This window comes from Physeter macrocephalus, chromosome 13 (assembly GCF_002837175.3).
Source record: "Physeter macrocephalus isolate SW-GA chromosome 13, ASM283717v5, whole genome shotgun sequence".
Taxonomy (NCBI): domain Eukaryota; kingdom Metazoa; phylum Chordata; class Mammalia; order Artiodactyla; family Physeteridae; genus Physeter; species Physeter macrocephalus.
This window is the reverse complement of record NC_041226.1, coordinates 47824870-47847358: the sequence shown is the minus strand read 5'-3', so window position 1 is coordinate 47847358 and position 22489 is coordinate 47824870. Positions and strand designations below refer to the sequence as shown.

The following is a 22489-nucleotide window of genomic DNA, read 5'->3' as shown; positions in this document are numbered from 1 at the left end:
ACAGATAGTTCTTTTTTTCTCTTTATCTTCAACTCACTTAAGCCCTCTTTATGTCATGTCCCTAAGAAAGAAGTCCATTTTTGCATATGTGGAAAAAAGGAAAAACATAGAAAGGGCACCCATTTCCTCAGCCCCTTATACTCCCTGCCTCTGGTTAGTAGACTTATTTAGGCATGATTATCCCTACCCTTGGGGTGACTGTGGCTTACACTGGTTTTCTTTGGATCACTTGCTCAGGCCCCATCTTTCCTGTCCAGAAGAGAGCTGGAAGAAGGAGTGTTGGATTTCAGGGTATTATTCTAACAGGATGACGTTGGTTTCTGATTTTTCAGACCTTTATGGTGGGCCTGCTCCTATCATATCCATCAGAACAGAATCAGCTTCTCCTCTGCTCCAAGGATTGTACTGTAAATTGGAGAATTTTCTCTTACTGTCCTGTTTCTTTCTATGACCTGGGTAGAGGAAGGAGGATATAAGTATTTTTGCCTCATCTCCCAAAGTAAGACAAGCAGCTAAGTGCTGTATCAGCACGTTGAGCTGTAGTAACCAATACAGTTTTATTTTGCCTCTGGTCTTTACTTCTACTTTGAATGGAGGGAAACTCTGCAGAGAAAATCCAGATATGCTGAAAAATATCCAGATCTACTTTGATTTTTTTCTGCCCCAACAAAGATAAGGCAAGTACAGATTGGACTTTGAGAGATAGCACTAGTGCTCCCAGTATTCTCTTCCCCTTGAAATTTCTTAAGAATGTTGATACTGTAGTACCTTCAGATGCGTTCAGAAAATTTTAAGGTTTAATGTTGCAAAAAACAACCATTACTTTTTATAACTTTATTTTTAGTTCTCCTAGGTTAAGGATAAAAGATATAAACACTTATTACGTGGTCAAAAACCACCATATTTGTTCAATCTGATTGGTTATATTTTGAAGACATGCTGGTACTGACTTTAAAGTGTTTAATATGATGCTTTTTCCCCCTCTTCTTTATCCACAGAATTTGGAAATTAAAACTGATACAGCCAAGGCTTTGGCTGACTCTTTGGACCGGGCTGATTCACCTACCTTCCCATACCTAAACACCCTGTTAAGAATATTGGCAACTCGCTGCATGATGCAAGCTGTGTACTTCTGCTCTGGAATGGATACTGATTTTCATCACTATGGCTTAGCATCCCCAATATACACACATTTTACTTCACCCATCCGAAGGTACTTTTTCCTTATTAAATTAGAGATAGAAAATAGTTGATTTCAAATTTTAAAAGGACATTTTAATGCTAACATAGCATGATTCTTATTTCTCCTTCATATATCTAGATACGCAGACATCATCGTTCATCGGTTGTTGGCTGTGGCTATCGGGGCTGACTGCACTTACCCAGAGTTGACAGACAAACACAAGCTTGCAGATTTATGTAAAAATCTCAATTTTCGGCACAAAATGGCACAGTACGCTCAGCGTGCATCTGTGGCTTTTCATACCCAGGTATTTGCCTTCTATCACTAACGTTAGAAATGAAGTTTCGTTCACTTTTTTTTTTTTTTTGTGGTATGCGGGCCTCCCTCTGTTGTGGCCTCTCCCGTTGCAGAGCACAGGCTCCGGACGCGCAGGCCCAGCGGCCATGGCTCACGGGCCCAGCCGCTCCGCGGCACGTGGGATCTTCCCGGACCGGGGCGCGAACCCGGTTCCCCTGCATCGGCAGGCGGACGCGCAACCATTGCGCCACCAGGGAAGCCCTCGTTCACTTTTAATTGCAGAATTTTTTTTGTTGTTAACGTCAAAATATTTTAAGACAATCCTTGATAAGTTTGTATGCTTTTTTACAGTTATTTTTCAAAAGCAAAGGAATAGTAAGTGAAGAAGCTTATATTCTATTTGTGAGAAAGAATGCTATTGTGGTGTTAATTCCAAAGTATGGTTTAGAAGGTACAGTGTTTTTTGAAGAAAAGGACAAACCAAAGCCACGGCTTACTTATGATGATGAGGTACCGTATTTCTAATGTTTTTATTTTGGGTTTTTTTGGAGGGGGGACAGTTGCAGATGGTACCTATAAAGGGTAAAATTATTTTTGTACCCTACAGAACTTTATGCTAGCTACGCTTATCGTTTTACTCACAATTTCTCAGCTCAGTATATCTTCCCATATACAAAAGTTGTTCTTGATTTCTTTCTTTTATACCATGTAAAGTTTTCCCCTCTAAGGAAAACCTGAATTATGCTTTGTCCCTAGTGGACAAATGGATTAAAGTAAAGGAATAAATGGCTGTTTATAGCTCCAAGAAGGGAATTTTTTCAACCAATTCCAAGTGTCTCTTACCTGACACACTCCCTACTTCCCTAATCTTAGTAGAACTACAGAACAATAAATTCTGCCCACATTAGCTTTGTGCTCCTGTATAACACCAACAATTTTCTAATTAAAGGGGTGAGAATCCTACAGTTAATGAATATATATTGGGACCACATTAATGGAAGGGGGAGGTTTGCACATAATTAGGTCATATGTATGTGAGTTTGTTAGATTAGTGGTTTTTGTTATGTTGAACACCTAGATGCTGAATAAATATTGACGTTATTTTAGAATTTAAACTTTTAAATTAATATGGAAGATAAATTATAAAGAATTAGAACCAAGCCTCAAGTGTAAGAAAGCAGTTAAAAATAGTAAAATGTGTTTTGTTTAGATACCATCACTTAAAATAGAAGATACAGTGTTTCATATATTTGATAAAGTTAAAGTGAAAATCATGTTAGACTCATCTAATCTTCAGCATCAGAAAATCCGAATGTCCCTGGTAGAGCCACAGGTAAGACCAAACTTCCATGTTGTAGTGGAATAAATAGTACGTATTCTGTGAAAGAGAGTGATATAGTCATAAGTTATTTCTGTTTAAGGATAGAATCCTCTAAGTATCATGGAGGACAAATATCTGCATAGGAAATCCTATTTTCTCACTGATTTCCTTAGGCCATGGGAACCCAGGCATCTGGGCTTCTTCTGAGGTCCTTGGTGCCAAAAGTGGAGTTCTGAGATCTGCCTAGTTCCTTCTGAAATCTGCACTTTTGAAGATCAAGTTAAAGTGTGTTTCACCTAAGACATTGGTTCTTAACCTTGGTTCTGTCCCCGCCACACCTGAGGCCTCTGATCCTGACAGAGTGGCTCACAGCTAGGATAAATTGAACGTTGTGGTTAAACACACCCTTCCCAAATGACATGCTTCTACCTGCTGAGATCATGTCTGCCTTTTACATTCTGAACCACTGTTCCTTTGTGTGTGAAATATATACTAACACATACATCGTGCGGAAAATCTACTGCTCCTTCCCCCTACCGCCCCTGCATCTTCTTGAGCTTAAAAGCGTCAGTGGGGAAGGGGAAGATGAGAATGAGATTTATTCCTTAGTTTACGCTTTTACTCACGTATTTTTCCCATTTGCATTACTTTAGATACCAGGAATTAGCGTTCCTACTGATACTTCAAACGTGGACATTAGCGAACCGGAGAGAAAGAAGAAGAAGCTTCAAAAATAGCTACAGTCAAGAAAACAAAACTTCAAAGATTGGTTTCCTTAAAAAAAAAAAAAATCTTGAGGGAACCCTTGTAAACCTAAGAAGTGTGTGATACAGTTTGTTACTTCTAAGTACATTTTAATAATTTTTAAAATTTGCATTTTTATTGAACTGTTGACTGTGTCTGTCCCATCATACTACTTCCTTTCTGGATTGAACAGAACTATTTTGTTTTGCAGAAAAATTCGATTGAATAACCATCACTTAAATAGTGACAGGGTAACAACTTGAGGGCTCTGTAAAGATCATTTAAAGGGAGCGCTCATCTGCTCACTGAAGAGGAGATGAATTTTGCATAAGTAATTTGATTATCTACTATTGATAGAAAAAAACTTTAATTTTCCTATGGAGAAAATATAACATTTTTAGAAGGAACAGTCTATTCTTTCTAAGTCTCGAAAGCTGTCAGTGTATGGTACGGCAGTTTTTAGATTTCAAGACAATGAAGTCAGGAGCTGTCAGGGACTTCAGCATTTAATCTCCTTTGGCACCTTTAATTTACCTGACTTATACTAAGTGTTCCTTTACTATTAAAAGCCTCCTGCATTTTATTCGTGGTTCTTGAACAGCTGTGAGTGTTTGGGAATTGGGTGTTGAAGGAAGCTGAAGTAGAATATTTTGATCTAACTGGAAAAATAGTTGTTTTTTTAATACCAGATAATAAGTGTGATCATCATCCTTGACCTTCAGCTCAAATATCTCCCCGAAAATAAGGCATTAGGGTTCAAAGAAAGAATAGAGATGGCACTTTAAACATCACCTCAGGGCTTCCCTGGTGGCGCAGTGGTTGAGAGTCCGCCTGCCGATGCAGGAGAGATCCCACGTGCCACGGAGCGGCTGGGCCCGTGAGCCGTGGCCGCTGAGCCTGCGCGTCCGGAGCCTGTGCTCCGCAACGGGAGAGGCCACAACAGTGGGAGGCCCGCGTACCGCAAAAAAAAAAAAAAAAAAAAAAAAAAATCACATCATGTTACTTATAAAATAAGGAGGCAATTAATGGCTTTTAAACTGCATATATATCAGATTATGGAGGAAAGGAGGGGTTGCATGAGGACATTCAAGGGAACAGATTGAAGTACTGCTCCTTGGTGTGCCCGTGCCTACTTCCTTGTCAACCACAAAGATTATTAATGATAAAATAGGTGTCTTCAAGAATATTTTGAGATAGAGTTACCTTAAAACATTTTACATGGCTCATTCAATTTCTGAAGTTCCGACGCTGTACCAGGTTCCTCACCAGTCAAGTAAACGATCCCTTCCTTGAAGGAGCTTGCAGTACAGTGAGAAGTGACTGGCCAACACATCGGCAGGTGTAGTAAGTGAGAATAGTTCCAATGTGTACATTCAGGCACTTCAGTAATTAAAATGATTGTTCCCATTTCCTGTTACTGAGGAAAACATCCATACATCGAGGCAGAACTTGTTTCATTCGGAGGAGAGCCTAAAGCGGTCGGCAGGCCTTTGCTGTGAAGGCCGGGCGTGTCAGGCCGTGCCATCCGGGTGGTTCCTGTCACAACCATAGCTCGCCACTCACTCCTCTGCTCTTAACAGAACGAGAGCAGCCACGGACTGTATGTAAACAAGCGAGCATGGCTACGTTCCAACAAGACCTTGTTTACAGACAGGGAAATTGAAATAATTTCCTAATTTTCACGTGTTTAACAAAATAATACTTAATTCAATTTCCATGCTGCATCTCTCCTCCCAGCCATTTAAAAATTCTTTGGCCATGGGCCATAGTTTACCTGCAGCCGAGGAAAAGGGAGGCTTCTGCGTAAAACAAGGCTATGCTCTGACCTCACATGTCTGTCTGTCTTTCCAGGTTTGTGTTCTTACACCTCTTCTATGAAGAAGGCCTGCTTCAGGCTCTAGTCTCTATCGAGTAGTTCAAGATGACCAGAAACCTTATTTTCACCCTGAAGCCTCTTCCTTGCTAATCTAAAATGCTTCGAATGCCACTTCTTATGCTAAGCAGCTGACATGAAATAGTTCATTTAAAAAACCCTGTTTTGGGCTTCCCTGGTGGCGCAGTGGTTGCGCGTCCGCCTGCCGATGCAGGGGAAGCGGGTTCGCGCCCCGGTCCGGGAGGATCCCACGTGCCGCGGAGCGGCTGGGCCCGTGAGCCACGGCCGCTGAGCCTGCGCGTCCGGAGCCTGTGCTCCGCAACTGGAGAGGCCACAGCAGTGAGAGGCCCGCGTACCACAAAAAAAACTAAAAAAAAATAAAAAAAAAATAAAAAGCCCTGTTTGGTAAGGACTATTATTCCCATTTAACCGGTGGGAGGTTGATGGTTTATGGCCTATTTTGGGTCCTTAGTGACAGAGGAGGATGTGAATCCAAGTTACAATCACAACTTTGTTTTTTGTTTCTTGAGTTTTGCTATTAAAAAACCCAGCCAGGGAAGCACCTACCCTTAGGATCTAGAATCCCTCTTAATGTACAACAGTTGTTTTAAGTTCCTATTAATTCTAAAGCCTGTGATTAAGGACTCAACTTCCTAATGCACTAATCTTTAGCAATGGACCTAGTGGCTAATGGCTTTAATGTTTAGTGTACAGAGGGGGGAGGGTGAGCCAGGCATGTAGCAGGAAATAAGTCTTGCAGGTTGGCAGGAAGTTTACAAGTTGCAGAAAAGTAAGGAAGGACGTGACACAATGATAGCATGTCTTTATTTCCTAGGGCTACGCATGAATTATTCCCTCCTGAATCACAGCTTTTAAAAGGTAATTTGTAAAATATGAGTATACATTCTCCAAAGGTAAAGAATATTTTTCCCCCAGATTATATACCCATTCTACTCCCAACATGAATATAAGTTTATTTATTTAATTTTTAAAAATTAGTTACATGTCTGTCCAACCCTAGCTTCATAAGCCTAAAGCTCTATGGGAACCCCCCCCCCCCCCCCCCCCTTCCTGTGCCCCCCCCCCCAGTTTATCCTGGTTCTCCTGTGTTCTTAACTAACTCCTCTCCGTACCAAATGTGAGCTGGAAAGGAGGTTCCCTACCCTAGGGATGGAGACACATTCTGGGCATCCCACATTAACTCCACTAATAATAACAATACATGAAGATCTACATTTTTTAGACCAGTTATCACTGGAACTAAGAATTTCTACACTGAAACGAACAAATAGTTCAAGCATGAAAAATGCTGGAAACCTGCTTAACCTTCTTTCTACCAATTCGATTAATTTTCCTCTCTAACTCAAATTTCTTTCTTTCACAAAGGTTATAAATTTGAATTCATCTGTATATTCACATACTTTTAAGTAAAATAAGACATAGCACCTTCACAGTTCCACATGTTCCCAGAACTTCTGCTAAATTCAGTGCTGTCAGTAAGGCTCACTAAGAAGCAGTTCATTGACCCTGCAGGGCAGGAGCAAAGTTATCACTCAAGTTTTTTGTTAAACACATCACTCAAGGTCAGTACAAAAATATTTATTGATAAAAAATGAACTTGTACTTCAGTAACTTCTTGAAAGTTCCAGGAGCTTTTCTGTTGTCACTAAATTAAGCCCTTGATTTTTCACATTAAGGAGGGAAAGAAAAAAAAGCTCAGCATGTTAGCCGAAGCAGTTTCTTCCCCATCACGATCACATTATGGATCCCATGCGTGGAAAATATGTGAGGAGCTGTCCAGTTAGAGTCTTTGGTTCTGAGAGAGGTACTCTATGGGCTGCTGCATTGAGGACGATTTGCAATTTTCATCCAACACCTTTGCATTGAGTGGTCTTGCTGTGAAAAAGAAAATACCTTATTTTCAGCTTAAATAGGACCATTCAAGGATATAACAATTATGTGAACTGTTTTTAAAACCGAGATGCAAACTTCCTTATGCACTCTAAAGGGACAGCGAAGGTACATTTTGTTGCAAATCAGTGTTCGGTATCATAAAAGTACTTCCTGTATCTTAATGCTTGCTTGCTTTTAAATGGACAACTACAGTCCCACCTCATGACAAAATGGAGGAAAGGTAAAATAACGTGGCCTCCATATTAAACCTGAATATTCGTTTGGAGAGTTATGTTTAGTTGCACACTTGATGTTTACTGTTTATTAATAAATTGGCATATAAAAATCAAAGATTCTCCTGATCAGTGCCTAAAATTATGATGGGATTCTTCAAATATGAATACAGTTGTCCCTCAGTATCCATGGGGGACTGGTTCCAGGACCCCCAAGGATAGCCAAATCCATGGATACTCAAGTCCCTTATATGAAATGGCGTAGTATTTACATATATTTTAAATCATCCCTAGATTACTTATAATACCCAAAACAGTGTAAATACTATGTAAATAGTTGCAAAGACAACGTAAGTCCTATGTAAATAGTTGCTGGCACATGGCAAATTCAAGTTTTACTTTTGGAACTCTGGATTTTGTGGGGTTTTTTGCCCTGAATATTTTTGATCTGAGGTTGGTTGAATCCATGGATGTGGAACTCGCCAACCGTATACAGACATAACCATCCTATCTGGAGGTTCAGTAAGTGTTCACTTCAACAGTATACTTTTGTATAAATACTCAGTTTTTTAGATACACATGTGTTATCTCTAAAGGCTTGGATTTTAAGAAAAGAACCTTTACCTTTGTTTGAGTGCTTGTAACTGATGTACAATCTCTCAGTTGTACTATTTCCCTCTCTAGTAATCAAGATGCTTTTTTTAGTTTAGCTTTGAGCCAATATTAGAGGCATAACCCTCCACCTCCCTCCTATTGGACACCCTCTCCTGTGCCCCTTTTCGCTTAAAGGAACTGATTTCAAGCCCCATTTCCAGAGCAGCACTAGGCTCTCCTTCCCCCACCTATTCTCTTATGCTCCCTCACAGCAGAAGAGGTAGGAAAATAAAGTTCTGAAGCACTTTCTCCTGCTATTAAATGAACTGAAGACGGGATGAGGCATCAACAGATAATAATTAACGAAATTTTACACAAAACGGGAAAAAAATAGGCTGAAAATAGTCACGTTTAGTAAATACTTAAAAAACTACAACCATATCAAGCTTTCTCTGTTTTTTCCATACCTTTATATTAAAAACTTGAGATTTATTCTCGACTTCCAAGGTTTGTGCATCAATTTCTTTGCAGTAACTTTCTGCTCCAACTGTATCCATAATATTGCTTCCACAATTCTGTGTATTATAGCCACTATCCATCTGACAGGAATGAGAAGGAGAGAGAGAAAAAAAACCACCACAGGTAACATTGCAAAGTGTAATTCACTTGACCACAAAATGTATTTTGAGGAACTTTTATGTTTAAATAAGTAAATTTATTTTAAAATATTTATATAAAATATGTTATATATATGTAATTATATATAAAGACAATCTATTTTTCTTTTTTCTTTTTCTTGCGGTACGCGGGCCTCTCGCTGTTGTGGCCCCTCCCGTTGCTTATATTAAAAACTTGAGATTTATTCTCGACTTCCAAGGTTTGTGCATCAATTTCTTTGCAGTAACTTTCTGCTCCAACTGTATCCATAATATTGCTTCCACAATTCTGTGTATTATAGCCACTATCCATCTGACAGGAATGAGAAGGAGAGAGAGAAAAAAAACCACCACAGGTAACATTGCAAAGTGTAATTCACTTGACCACAAAATGTATTTTGAGGAACTTTTATGTTTAAATAAGTAAATTTATTTTAAAATATTTATATAAAATATGTTATATATATGTAATTATATATAAAGACAATCTATTTTTCTTTTTTCTTTTTCTTGCGGTACGCGGGCCTCTCGCTGTTGTGGCCTCTCCCGTTGCGGAGCACAGGCTCCGGACGCGCAGGCCCAGCGGCCAGGGCTCACGGGCCCAGCCGCTCCGCGGCATGTGGGATCCTCCCGGACCGGGGCACGGACCCGTGTCCCCTGCATCGGCAGGCGGACTCTCAACCACTGCGCCACCAGGGAAGCCCAAGGACAATATTTTCAAACATTTAAATGAATCACTATACACTATCATTCACAACTGAATGATACAATTTAATATTGTATTAACAATACAATTTAATATTGATCATATTGAATGCATTTTAAAAGTAATAAACATAAAATTGCTTGTTCTTCAAAGTAGTTACTACAATTCCTTCTAATAAAACATATCTTGTCATTTTCTTTATTTTTTTTTTTAAATTCTAGGCTATTTTATTTATTTTTTGGCTGCGCCACGCAGCATATGGGATCTTAGTTCCCTGACCAGGGATCAGACCCGCGCCCCCTGCAGTGGAAGCGCAGTCTTAACCACTGGACCGCCAGGGAAGTCCCTGTAATTTTCGTGAAAGTCAGTGTACGAGCCACTAAGAACATACTTCCCTGTTACTTTGTGCTCACACCCAGTAGATGAAAATGAAGATTGCAATCAACTTCTTCCAACTCATTTACCAAGCTTGTCTTAAATGACTTACTTGCATCTCTAAATAAAATCTACCTAAATGGCAAGCTACCTTTTAAGAGGATTCAAAACAATACACATTTTTTAAAAGGTGGCTTACATTATACTCATACCCATCGTTGAAATAAAAATCTTACCTTCATAATAATACCACGTGTATAATGGCTCTAGATGTTAGCTCAGCCTTTCATTTTAATTAAAATTATAGCATTCTGCAACACACTGTTACAGCCCAAAAGAGCAAAAGAGGAAAAGGGACTAGCAAACTTCAGTTTTGGTACAAATATGACAAATATTTATTTCATGAGGGCCTAAAAAAGCACCAGCCCTGTATGGCACTCCGTGTAATATTCTTATTTTCTCCTTGCGGCACCCTATTAACTTCACAAATGAGGCTAAGGCTCAGAAGGGGTAACTTTCACAGTGTCGGAATGAGATGACAAAGAGCTGAGGCCCCACTGCCCCTGTCCACTCACTGCACACTCCACACTTACGTGCACAGTGACGAACACCAAACAACACAACCCACAATGCAGTCATCTTGCACTTACACCCTTTTATGCAAATTATGATCAGCGAAGGGAAGACTACATTTGCCCCCAACATAAACATAAGAATAGCCCAGAAAGTGCATTCTATCATCATCTTAAGAAAAATGTTTCCAGTTTTGGGGAATGGATGCATATTTGTTTACTCCTGGGAGTGATGTTCCATTTGAACAAAACCCTTGTGGTGCAGGGAGTATGGTACACAGGGAGTCTGTCCCACTCTCTAGGAAGAGAAGGATCATGGGTGCCCCTAACATAACATGGTGGCTTACCACACTGGCTCCCATCCAGACCACTACTAATGTCAGTGCCTACTATGTGCCAACCAGACAACACAGGTCATCTCGTTACCCGCCACAGGCGTCAAGGGAGACAACATGGTATTCCAAACTCTGGAAAGCCAATGTGACTGAAACAGAGAAGGAAGGGAAACAAAATGAGGCTGGAGAGTAAGGGAAAGGCCAGACCATGCAACGCTTTGCCAGCCACTCTACAGATGTTTAAATTAATACCAAAAGCAAAACAAACAAACAAAAAAGCTTACAAATTTAAGATTAAAAAAATAAAAACTCAATGGAAGGGTTATTGTATGAAGTTGAGCAAATTTCCCAAAAATTAGAACAAAAGGGAGTTAAAAAAACTGTGAAAAGATTTTTTAAAATTGGAGAATCAAAAGGAGTTCCAGAGAACGGTGAAAACGATAGAGGAGAAATCTAAGATATTATTCAAGAAAAGATCCAAGAAGTGAAGGGCATGAGTTTACAGATCATAAGGGCCCTCTGAGTGCCCAGTACAACTGAAGAAAAGGAACCCACACCAAAGAATCGCTGAAATTTCAGGATCCTTTACTCCAGAAAGGGATAAAAAGAGACCATATGCAAAAGATTAAGTATTAAAATGGTTTCAGATTTCTCACCAGCAACACTGAAAACAGAATCAACGAAACAAAGTCTGAAGGAAAATTATTTCCAAACTCAAATGTGAGAGAATAAAGAACATGTGATCAGACGTGCAGTATCTTGAAAAAGGTACTCTTCCTCAGAAAGCTACCGGAAAATGTGTTCCAGTCAAGTGAGAAGTAAACCAGGAAACAGAAGAACAGGGTACAGAACATGCGAGAGGTTAAGGGAATTCTCAGGATGATGAAGTGATATTCCAGGAATACAGCTGTGTACAATGCTTGGAGGCCAACCCGTCACAGTAAAGCAAGTCAAAAGGCCCTGGGAAAATGTGACTGTCTTCGAATGTTTGGAGCTACCCCTGTGGTAGGAAAGAATGTATAGAAAACATTTTTAAACTACAAAATGTTCTGCAAACAGTACACATTATTATGATATGACCCAAAGGATAAAACTGAAACTGACTGGTAGATATCACAGACAGAACCATAGTTCAGCTCGCTAGGGAAGAGGCTTGTAAATGGTGAGAGAAGTCCTCTAAGATGGGCTGGGATACTCCTGCGGGCACTCAGGCAGAGAGAGTGATGGCAATTTATAATGAGACAGGCTTCCAAGGGGTAGTTGGACTGGATGATTAATGTGTATTTCCATCTAAGTATTCTATAACGCTTCTATAGATGCTCTGAAAAAAAGAGGCAGTAAGAAAAAAGGAGAGCAAAAAAGTTAACAGTACCTTTAAGGCTAAGTTTGACTGGATGTGCTTCTTTACTTAGGAACCAAATTTAGAAGCTGGAATATGTAAAAGCGGTTCTAGTGTATTTTTTTGAGCAACAATCCTAGAAGTCAGGATAGACAACATAGGCATAAAATATGAGCAAAAGATTATATGTGATTTGGGATCATTTAAAATCCCTCCATGAGTTTTACACTTTAGCATGTCAAAACTGACAGCACTAAAGCATTATAGAGTTGTTGTGAGAATTAGATGAATTAGTATCTGTAAAGAGGTTAGAAGAGTGTCTGGCACACTGGAAGACTGTGTAGTATTAACTATTACTATGGGTCAGTATAAACTTGGATTGAAGAACATGGAATCCAGACTGCCAGGATTTGAATCTTTTGACTCCACCACTTGCTAGCTATACAGGCAACTGACCGAACCTCTCTGACCCTCGGTTGCCTCATCTGTAAAATGTGGATGATAGTATACCTATTTCACAGGACCGTTGTGAAGATTAAACAAATTAACATGTGTAAAGTACTTGGAATAATGCCTGACATACTGTAAGAGCTACATAAGTGTTAGATATTGTTACTATGAAATGGCAGGTAGAATTGCCTTTCTAGTTTAAAGTTCTTTCAAAACTCTCAACTCAAAGAATATGACAGTTAGTGGAACAAATGTCTTTCTGAAAGTAAGTGCTAGCTGTGAAGTGTATTTGTCACATGAATCATGCTTTCCTGTTGCCAGATATTGCAAAATTGGAAATGTATGATTACATGAAAAAGGGTGGTTACAAATCACATTTTTTTAAAAGTCCAAAAGAAATATACATAAAAGTGCTCTAAACTGCTTTTCTTAAATTATATAAAGGAAAACCCAAAACTACTGTATTTTTTTTTTTTTTTTTGCGGTACGCAGGCCTCTCACTGTTGTGGCCTCTCCCGTTGCGGAGCACAGGCTCCAGACGCGCAGGCTCAGCGGCCATGGCTCACGGGCCCAGCTGCTCCGCGGCATGTGGGATCCTCCCGGACCGGGGCACGAACCCGTGTCCCCTGCATCGGCAGGCGGACTCTTAACCACTGCGCCACCAGGGAAGCCCCAAACTATTGTATTTTTAGAATACAAACACTACACCAGAAACTGAATTCTTTGGGAACTAGCTCCACGGGAAAGAGAGGTGAACCCTGAGAAGTTGCCGGATTCTAGCAGTCTGTAAAAACAGAGCAGCTTGATTTCTTTTCTGCTCTCTTATTCTCCTACGCCAAATAAATATCAGTGAATGTGAATATTAAATATATGCATCATCAGTCCAAGTTAAAAGAACTAACCCTCTTGATATCACTTAGTACTGATTAAAAATACATATGTAATGCTATAAGTCTCAGATACAACCCATTTTCTTTCTCACTATAATCTTACAAAAGAAAGGATGAACAACACCAAGGGACCAAGGAAAGGACTCTAGAATATTCAAATACCTTACCTGAATGTTACTGCTTTCACAAGGAATGACACTGCTTTCTGCGAGAGGTGACATGCACATGTGAGAGTTTTCAATACTGAAGGCGATCCCACTCACAAAGTCAGTCATGGGTAAACTTCTAGTATCAACGGGCTCCTTAATCCAAGTGGTCTCATCTGCTATCTCTATGGGATCGACCATATCCACAGTGTTATTTTCCTTCTCACTTTCCACATCCTGCAGCAGTGCCAGTTCTTTCTCAGAAGCACCGGACTGGTTCTGGGTAATAGACATGGCGGTCACTACCAAGTGCGCCCCATGTGGACACGCGTCACCATCCAACTGCGGCAGGTGGACTCCAGCCGTGCCCGTGGCTAGGGAGGAGGCGTCTGTGGAAGGAACATCTGCCTTGTCTCCTTCATCTTCGCTGTGAGCCTCGAGAGTAAAAGGTATCCGAATCAGTGAGGGCCGATACTTAGCACCCCCTGTACACATCTCAAGTCTCATAGGAGACCAATTTTTAATTGGTGAGCAGCCATCTATATAAGGACTTCTGATACACGGATTGGTATTTCCATTAGAATTTGTTCCAGACGAAGCATCAGGAGAATGGATTAACTTCCTTTGCTCTAAAAGATTGGGAGTGGGAAAAAAAAAGATTGGGAAGGAAAAATCACATCATGAAAACATGGACATGGGAAAGCCATTACTAAATGGTCATCATCATGTTTCATGCCAGAAAAACTGGATTTCTCTAACAACAGTGGTGTTGTTTCCTGAAGTGAAATTTTGGTGTTAAAAATAACAGCACAAATGAATGTGTATCCATAAATAGGGTGAGGCTCTTCAAAAATAATTCCTCTGGTACTTTCCCTTTTTCAGGTAAACAAAATATTTTATTCCCTGAGAATTCTTCCCTCACAAGCATATTGCTACTGTAACAATGTTGTTCACATCCGAGATAATAGAACAAACCAGCTGACAGCTGCAGATTAACAGCTGTACCTGGTAAATGAAATATGTAATAATCTATTTCTGTTTATGTAAAATACTATAAGCAACATTAAAAGGCAAACAAAAAACTGCAAAATAATATTTGCAACAATAAAGAGCTTAACAATGGTAAACAAAATGATCAAAATGCCTTAAAAGTTAATAATTTTTATAGCTTCGTTAGCTTAATAAAAACAAAAGTTTAAAAAAATGGGCAAAAGCATATAAACAATCCTCCCAACGGTAAATGAACATATGAAGTGTTTGGTCACACAAATAATAAAAAAATACGGAAATTAAAGCAATGAGAGACCATTTGTTGAACAAAACCACTGAAGTCTGAACTAATAATCCCCCCAAACAAATGACCCATAAACATTTGGAAAAAGTTCAACATTGTAATAACCAAAGACAAGAAAAATAAAGCAGTAAGAGACCTTTTTGTAATGTACCAAATTAACAAACATCAAAAAGAATGGTAAGACCAGTGTTGCTAGATGGGGAAAAAGATGACTTTTCACACACCATTGATGAAAATTTCAATTGGTACAACTTCTTAAGAAGAAAATTTGATAAAATTCCTCAAGAGCCTTAAAAACAGTCATCCCTTATCACCAAATAATCCCACTTCTGAGAATTTAAACTAAAGAAATAAATATGTACAATACACTGTACATACAAGGAAAAATTAGAAATAATTTAAATGTTTATCAATGATTGAAAACAAAAGATACATCCGTGAAATGGAATATCATATAGTGATTCAAAATCATGGTTTCAAACAATAATAAATGACTTAAATGACCTACGAAAATACTCCTAATAGAATGTTTTGTGAAAAAAGCAGGATATAGAAGTGTGTGTGTGTGTGTGTGTGTGTTCATATATGTGTGGAGATATATACAGACATACACATATATAAAAGGAAGACTAACAAAAATAGTTTTCAGTTTTCCAATTGTATTTACTATGAATAGGTTTTGTAAACTGTGAATACTTTTCAAGAAGTGCTATAATTTTTTTCAAGGAAAAACTGACATATTGCAAAGAAAAATATGTAAATTCCCACACACTACCTAAAAACTTTACTCAAACAAATATATCTTTACACAATATCAATATGAATATCTGATTACCAAAGTCTGAACCTACACACTGGAAGGCATACCGAAACCAACTTATCTCTACAACAGCCATCTTTCTTTGATTCTGCTTGTAAGATGTTTGGTATAAATACTGCTAGTCAAATTACCTGTATTCTGACATGAGAGCAGAACTTTGCTGAGAATTTCAGTCTTTGAAAGTAAATTGTTCCTTTTGTAAAAAAAAAAAAAAAAAAAAAAAAAAATCCAAGTTTCTAAATTTTAAAAGGGTGAGTGGTCATTTTGACACTGCTTTCTGCGAGAGGTGACATGCACATGTGAGAGTTTTCAATACTGAAGGCGATCCCACTCACAAAGTCAGTCATGGGTAAACTTCTAGTATCAACGGGCTCCTTAATCCAAGTGGTCTCATCTGCTATCTCTATGGGATCGACCATATCCACAGTGTTATTTTCCTTCTCACTTTCCACATCCTGCAGCAGTGCCAGTTCTTTCTCAGAAGCACCGGACTGGTTCTGGGTAATAGACATGGCGGTCACTACCAAGTGCGCCCCATGTGGACACGCGTCACCATCCAACTGCGGCAGGTGGACTCCAGCCGTGCCCGTGGCTAGGGAGGAGGCGTCTGTGGAAGGAACATCTGCCTTGTCTCCTTCATCTTCGCTGTGAGCCTCGAGAGTAAAAGGTATCCGAATCAGTGAGGGCCGATACTTAGCACCCCCTGTACACATCTCAAGTCTCATAGGAGACCAATTTTTAATTGGTGAGCAGCCATCTATATAAGGACTTCTGATACACGGATTGGTATTTCCATTAGAATTTGTTCCAGACGAAGCATCAGGAGAATGGATTAACTTCCTTTGCTCTAAAAGATTGGGAGTGGGAAAAAAAAAGATTGGGAAGGAAAAATCACATCATGAAAACATGGACATGGGAAAGCCATTACTAAATGGTCATCATCATGTTTCATGCCAGAAAAACTGGATTTCTCTAACAACAGTGGTGTTGTTTCCTGAAGTGAAATTTTGGTGTTAAAAATAACAGCACAAATGAATGTGTATCCATAAATAGGGTGAGGCTCTTCAAAAATAATTCCTCTGGTACTTTCCCTTTTTCAGGTAAACAAAATATTTTATTCCCTGAGAATTCTTCCCTCACAAGCATATTGCTACTGTAACAATGTTGTTCACATCCGAGATAATAGAACAAACCAGCTGACAGCTGCAGATTAACAGCTGTACCTGGTAAATGAAATATGTAATAATCTATTTCTGTTTATGTAAAATACTATAAGCAACATTAAAAGGCAAACAAAAAACTGCAAAATAATATTTGCAACAATAAAGAGCTTAACAATGGTAAACAAAATGATCAAAATGCCTTAAAAGTTAATAATTTTTATAGCTTCGTTAGCTTAATAAAAACAAAAGTTTAAAAAAATGGGCAAAAGCATATAAACAATCCTCCCAACGGTAAATGAACATATGAAGTGTTTGGTCACACAAATAATAAAAAAATACGGAAATTAAAGCAATGAGAGACCATTTGTTGAACAAAACCACTGAAGTCTGAACTAATAATCCCCCCAAACAAATGACCCATAAACATTTGGAAAAAGTTCAACATTGTAATAACCAAAGACAAGAAAAATAAAGCAGTAAGAGACCTTTTTGTAATGTACCAAATTAACAAACATCAAAAAGAATGGTAAGACCAGTGTTGCTAGATGGGGAAAAAGATGACTTTTCACACACCATTGATGAAAATTTCAATTGGTACAACTTCTTAAGAAGAAAATTTGATAAAATTCCTCAAGAGCCTTAAAAACAGTCATCCCTTATCACCAAATAATCCCACTTCTGAGAATTTAAACTAAAGAAATAAATATGTACAATACACTGTACATACAAGGAAAAATTAGAAATAATTTAAATGTTTATCAATGATTGAAAACAAAAGATACATCCGTGAAATGGAATATCATATAGTGATTCAAAATCATGGTTTCAAACAATAATAAATGACTTAAATGACCTACGAAAATACTCCTAATAGAATGTTTTGTGAAAAAAGCAGGATATAGAACTGTGTGTGTGTGTGTGTGTGTGTGTGTGTGTGTGTTCATATATGTGTGGAGATATATACAGACATACACATATATAAAAGGAAGACTAACAAAAATAGTTTTCAGTTTTCCAATTGTATTTACTATGAATAGGTTTTGTAAACTGTGAATACTTTTCAAGAAGTGCTGTAATTTTTTTCAAGGAAAAACTGACATATTGCAAAGAAAAATATGTAAATTCCCACACACTACCTAAAAACTTTACTCAAACAAATATATCTTTACACAATATCAATATGAATATCTGATTACCAAAGTCTGAACCTACACACTGGAAGGCATACCGAAACCAACTTATCTCTACAACAGCCATCTTTCTTTGATTCTGCTTGTAAGATGTTTGGTATAAATACTGCTAGTCAAATTACCTGTATTCTGACATGAGAGCAGAACTTTGCTGAGAATTTCAGTCTTTGAAAGTAAATTGTTCCTTTTGTAAAAAAAAAAAAAAAAAAAAAAAAAAATCCAAGTTTCTAAATTTTAAAAGGGTGAGTGGTCATTTGGAGCTCTGTAGTTAGAACAAGCTAAAAAGAGACTCTTTAATAACAAATATTGGCAATATAAATTTTAATTGGGGGTCATATTACAAGACATACCTGAGAGTGGTGTCTTTCCTATTTGAAATGCAATTGGTGAGAAAGTGGGTGAAGAAATAGGTGAAGGACTGGTTATGCTTCCCAAACTGTATTTTTTTGCACTACCCTGAATAGGGCTAGAAGAAAACTGCCCCTGTGATAAAAATAAATAAACAAAATTACACGGTTCTCTTCCTTAGCTGTTACACCAAGTGCTATTTATCTTTATTTTTGAAAACACATTCATAAACTAGGTTGTATAACTTTGGTTATTCACCCCAAAGCAAGATGCCACCTTTGCTTTGTGGCAAAAGGCAAGACACCAAAAGGCAGTCCCACAGACACAGGAAACAAACTTATGGTTACCAAAGGGGAAGGTGGGGAGGGATAAATTAGGAGTCTGAGATTAACATATACACACTATATATATATATATATATATATATATATAAAAATATATAAAATAGATAATCAACAAGGACCTACTGTATAGCACAGGGAACTCTACTCAGTATTTTGTAATAACCTATAAGGGATAAGAATCTGAAAAAAACATATATACGGATGTGTAACTGAATCGTTTTGCTGTACACTTGAAACTAATACAACATTGTAAGTCAACTATACTTTAATAAGAAAAAAAAGGTAAAAACAACAACAACAACAAAAAAACGCCAAAAGGCAAGGCATCTTGTAACAAGGATAGTTAAGAAGACTGTTCCAAAATATACTAGATAAGATAAAATATAAATGCACCGTATTTACACAAACCAAGTAGCAGTTTATGAAAAATTTTAAGTTAGTCCACTAACACCAATCTAGTTGTGTTATACGAAAATCTTCCGTAATTCAGTAAGTACCTTACCCTGAAATTCCTTGAGACTTATTTACCTCTAAATACAAAATTGGAGAGTCTGACCGAAAACATTCCTCTATACCTCATGACAAAATGTGAACTAGGCTAATCCGCATGAAATATAAAACCCAAAAGACAATCATTCCTCTTGAGAGTAATAGGAGCATCTAGGTCCAAGATGCCTATAGCCAACCAACCAGCCACGTGGTCCACTTCTTACCGAACTCGGGGTCTGCACAGGGCTCCTACACTGCACAGGAGATAACTCTATTGAATAAAAAACCTCAAGTGATGCTTGAGCACCACCACGAGGGCTTCTGGGAGAAGCTGGAGGTAAGGAGTCAGAGATACTTCCGTTGCCATCTAAAAATAGCTTTCTTCTGAGGGATGAAGAACTGAGGTTTCCAGGAGATTGATCTGCAAATTCATCAGCTCTAAAATAGTCACCTATATTTAATATTAACAGAATAAAAGGCAGAGCTAGTCATTTGGAAGAGCAATTATATTTCAGTTGTCTGATGTTTCAAAAACCAGTCTATATGTTTGAATTGTTTTCCAAAAAGACGACAAAGTTTAACTGCACAGGTGCTGCTTGAAATCTGAAACAATTCCTTCTTTTTTTAGTGCCTCGTTATTAGTATGGGTAGTGCCAATAAGATGTGTTCATGAATAGTTTATATCTATAGTTAAGTTCACTATGATAAAAAGGCTAATTCAGGCCATATTAAAGAAAAATAAGAAATTTCAGGACGGCTTCCCCACGTCTTTAGAAAGAGGCATTGCCACAGATTCCCATTTACAAGAAGCCATTAAAACAAAACCTTTTATTTAAGTTATTAAAGGTTTAAACAAATACAATACTTACCTAATACCTTTTCTAAATTAAAATCCACAGGAAGAGACAGCAATGTCTGGCAAGCAGCTGGAAGCAAGCAGATAAACACAAACATGGTTAAATCAATGCAAGTGTATCCCATGCAGTCCAGCATGTGCTTCCCCATCAACCATCTCCCCATGATGCTCCAGACAAACTGAATTATTTACTTTACGCATCCCATTCCATAACATGCCACCTTCCTGTTTCCCACACTTTCCAGCACTGATGTAAACCTGTTAATGGTAAAAGTTAACTCCTGGTTGTGCTGCTGGCACTTGTATCAAAAAAGAAGCCAGGGGGCTTCCCTGGTGGCGCAGTGGTTGGGAGTCCGCCTGCCGATGCAGGGGACACGGGTTCATGCCCCGGTCCGGGAAGATCCCACATGCCGCGGAGCGACCGGGCCCGTGAGCCACGGCCGCTGAGCCTGTGCGTCCGGAGCCTGTGCTCCGCGGCAGGAGAGGCCGCAGCGGTGAGAGGCCCGCGTACCACAAAAAAAAAAAAAAAGAAAGAAAGAAAAAAAGAAGCCAGCCTATATATATTTGGGGATAGATTTCGCAATATTAACACATTTTCAAAAGAATGCCTTCCAAAACCAAAATTCGATTCACATGATTTGAACCACAAAATAACACACTATTGCCACTTCTCAAACATGGCTGGATATATCTATTCTGTTTCTCAAGGTCAGCTCTCATTTAGCTTATTCATAAAAGGTAAACAACTTCAATTCCAGAGTGAAGTGTTATCACATGTCCTGAAATTAACATCAAATGTCACTTAATATGGAACATACTTCTTTTCCAATTTACATTCATACTCACCATTGCTTGTCTCAGAATGTATGGTCAGCTTTCTTCCAATTGGAGATTCATTATTGACGTTAATACCTGTAAAACATTTTAAGTGAAAAATCTTACAAGTTCTGTTCTTCACTTACTTTAGGGTTACTTTTTCCAGAGTAAAAAAATGAAGTGTGGAAACTTTTACATTTAAAAAACTAAATGTCTGCATATGTAAGTATATAACTTGGCATGTTTCTGCTACGTTTGTTTGTTTTTTTATTGATTAATTGATTGATTGTCAACTTTGAGGAAGCATAAGGATAAGACTTAAGGATTACCACAGCAAGTAAGGCGGCACCAAGAGATACTTTTTAGGGAAAGCAGCGTTGCTCTCCATGACGTCAACCTTAAAAGGTTGGGGACACATGTTAGTCAACGTCAATGTCCTCAAACAGATCCTCTGTTGCTTGATGCTTTTCCAAAATGGAAATAGATAAATTGTCGGAATTAAAGCGCCAGGCCATTCTGAAAGAAACTGAAATTTGATCAATAAAACCGTGCTCAGTTTTTTTTTTTTCCCCAAGAGAGGAGTCAAAAATATGGGTGCAAATAATTTTTTAAAAAATCTGAAGTTAATGACTAATACTAAGCTTCTTAACTTGAAAAAGCACCAGGTAGTAAATAAATGGGTGAAAAAATAAAATAAAAAAATAGAATTCTAGATTCAAATGCCTTCTCTGCTGTAGGCAGTGTGACCTTCTAGAAGGCAAATGCAACCAAGGCACTCTGCTGCGAAAACCCTGTAATGTCCTTGGTCTTTAGGCTGGAGTCCAAACACCTTAATGGTGTAAATAAAGCCCTTCCAAAACCTTGTCTCTGTCTCTAGCACAGCTGTCCTCCAACCGAACATTATCTGAATACCTCAAAAAACAAACAGGTTCTCTCTCTCACCTCTAGGTATTTCTAATATTCTTTCCTCTCTGACTTTTCTGCCCCATTCCCCAAGTCCGGCTAACTCAAGTCTCAGCTTAAACTGTGTCTTCCATCTTAGATCAGACAGGAGCATTCTCACACCACTTTTCAACTGTATTGCAAGTGTTTTCTTGGTTGTTTCCTCTAAAAGGACTTCATAGATAACTTTAAGACCACAATCAAATGAGGAAAAATGGATGGATTTGATTACACCAAAATAAGAATTTCTAGGCAACCAAAGACAAAAAGTAGCACATATGTGACCGGAGATGACATGTGAAATGTTTAGAACTAAGATAACTACACATGTAACTACAAGGTATCTTAGAAATTAAAAGGAAAAAGAAAGAGACAACAACTCCAATAGGAAGGAATTAGAAATAGGCGTTTTACAAGAGAGGAAATAAAAAGGCTGTTAATATATGAGAAATGAAAATTAAAACCATCATTTAGAATGTCAAACAACCCATGAGAAAGGCAAAAATGTGAAAGCCACGTACTGGCAGGGATGTGGGGATATGGGAACCCTACGCACCGCGGGCGGCTGTGCAGACTGTACAGTCATTCTGGCGAGCAGCCTGGCACCGCACAGTCAAATC

General features: G+C 38.4%; 2 protein-coding genes across 6 annotated transcripts in view; one reads left to right on the top strand and one right to left on the bottom strand.

Annotated features, from left to right (window-relative positions):
* The window catches only part of DIS3 (DIS3 homolog, exosome endoribonuclease and 3'-5' exoribonuclease), a 32578-nt gene extending 23805 nt beyond the window's left edge, over positions 1-8773 (top strand). Inside the window, exons 17-24 of one of the 5 annotated variants that reach the window (XR_008619012.1) lie at positions 999-1213; positions 1322-1490; positions 1832-1990; positions 2691-2813; positions 3455-3621; positions 5397-5823; positions 6254-6297; positions 8727-8772. Coding sequence is in view for 1 of the 5 variants with exons in the window: in XM_007110456.4 (XP_007110518.1) it covers positions 999-1213; positions 1322-1490; positions 1832-1990; positions 2691-2813; positions 3455-3538 (750 nt within the window). In the remaining 4 variants the exon portion in view is untranslated. Of the gene's footprint in view, positions 1-998; positions 1214-1321; positions 1491-1831; positions 1991-2690; positions 2814-3454; positions 4331-5396; positions 6474-8726 lie in introns of those variants that run through there. The other 4 variants (XR_008619011.1, XR_003682690.2, XR_003682691.2 and 1 more) reach the window with 4 other exon arrangements.
* Positions 6501-22489, bottom strand: part of BORA (BORA aurora kinase A activator) — a 29013-nt gene continuing 13024 nt past the window's right edge. The window contains exons 6-12 of the mRNA XM_007110458.4: positions 20958-21023; positions 20125-20181; positions 19480-19706; positions 18425-18557; positions 13629-14236; positions 8606-8737; positions 6501-7314 (exon numbers count right to left, since the gene is read on the bottom strand). Coding sequence (XP_007110520.1) covers positions 7249-7314; positions 8606-8737; positions 13629-14236; positions 18425-18557; positions 19480-19706; positions 20125-20181; positions 20958-21023 — 1289 coding nt within the window. The 3' untranslated portion in view covers positions 6501-7248. The remainder of the gene's footprint in view (positions 7315-8605; positions 8738-13628; positions 14237-18424; positions 18558-19479; positions 19707-20124; positions 20182-20957; positions 21024-22489) is intronic.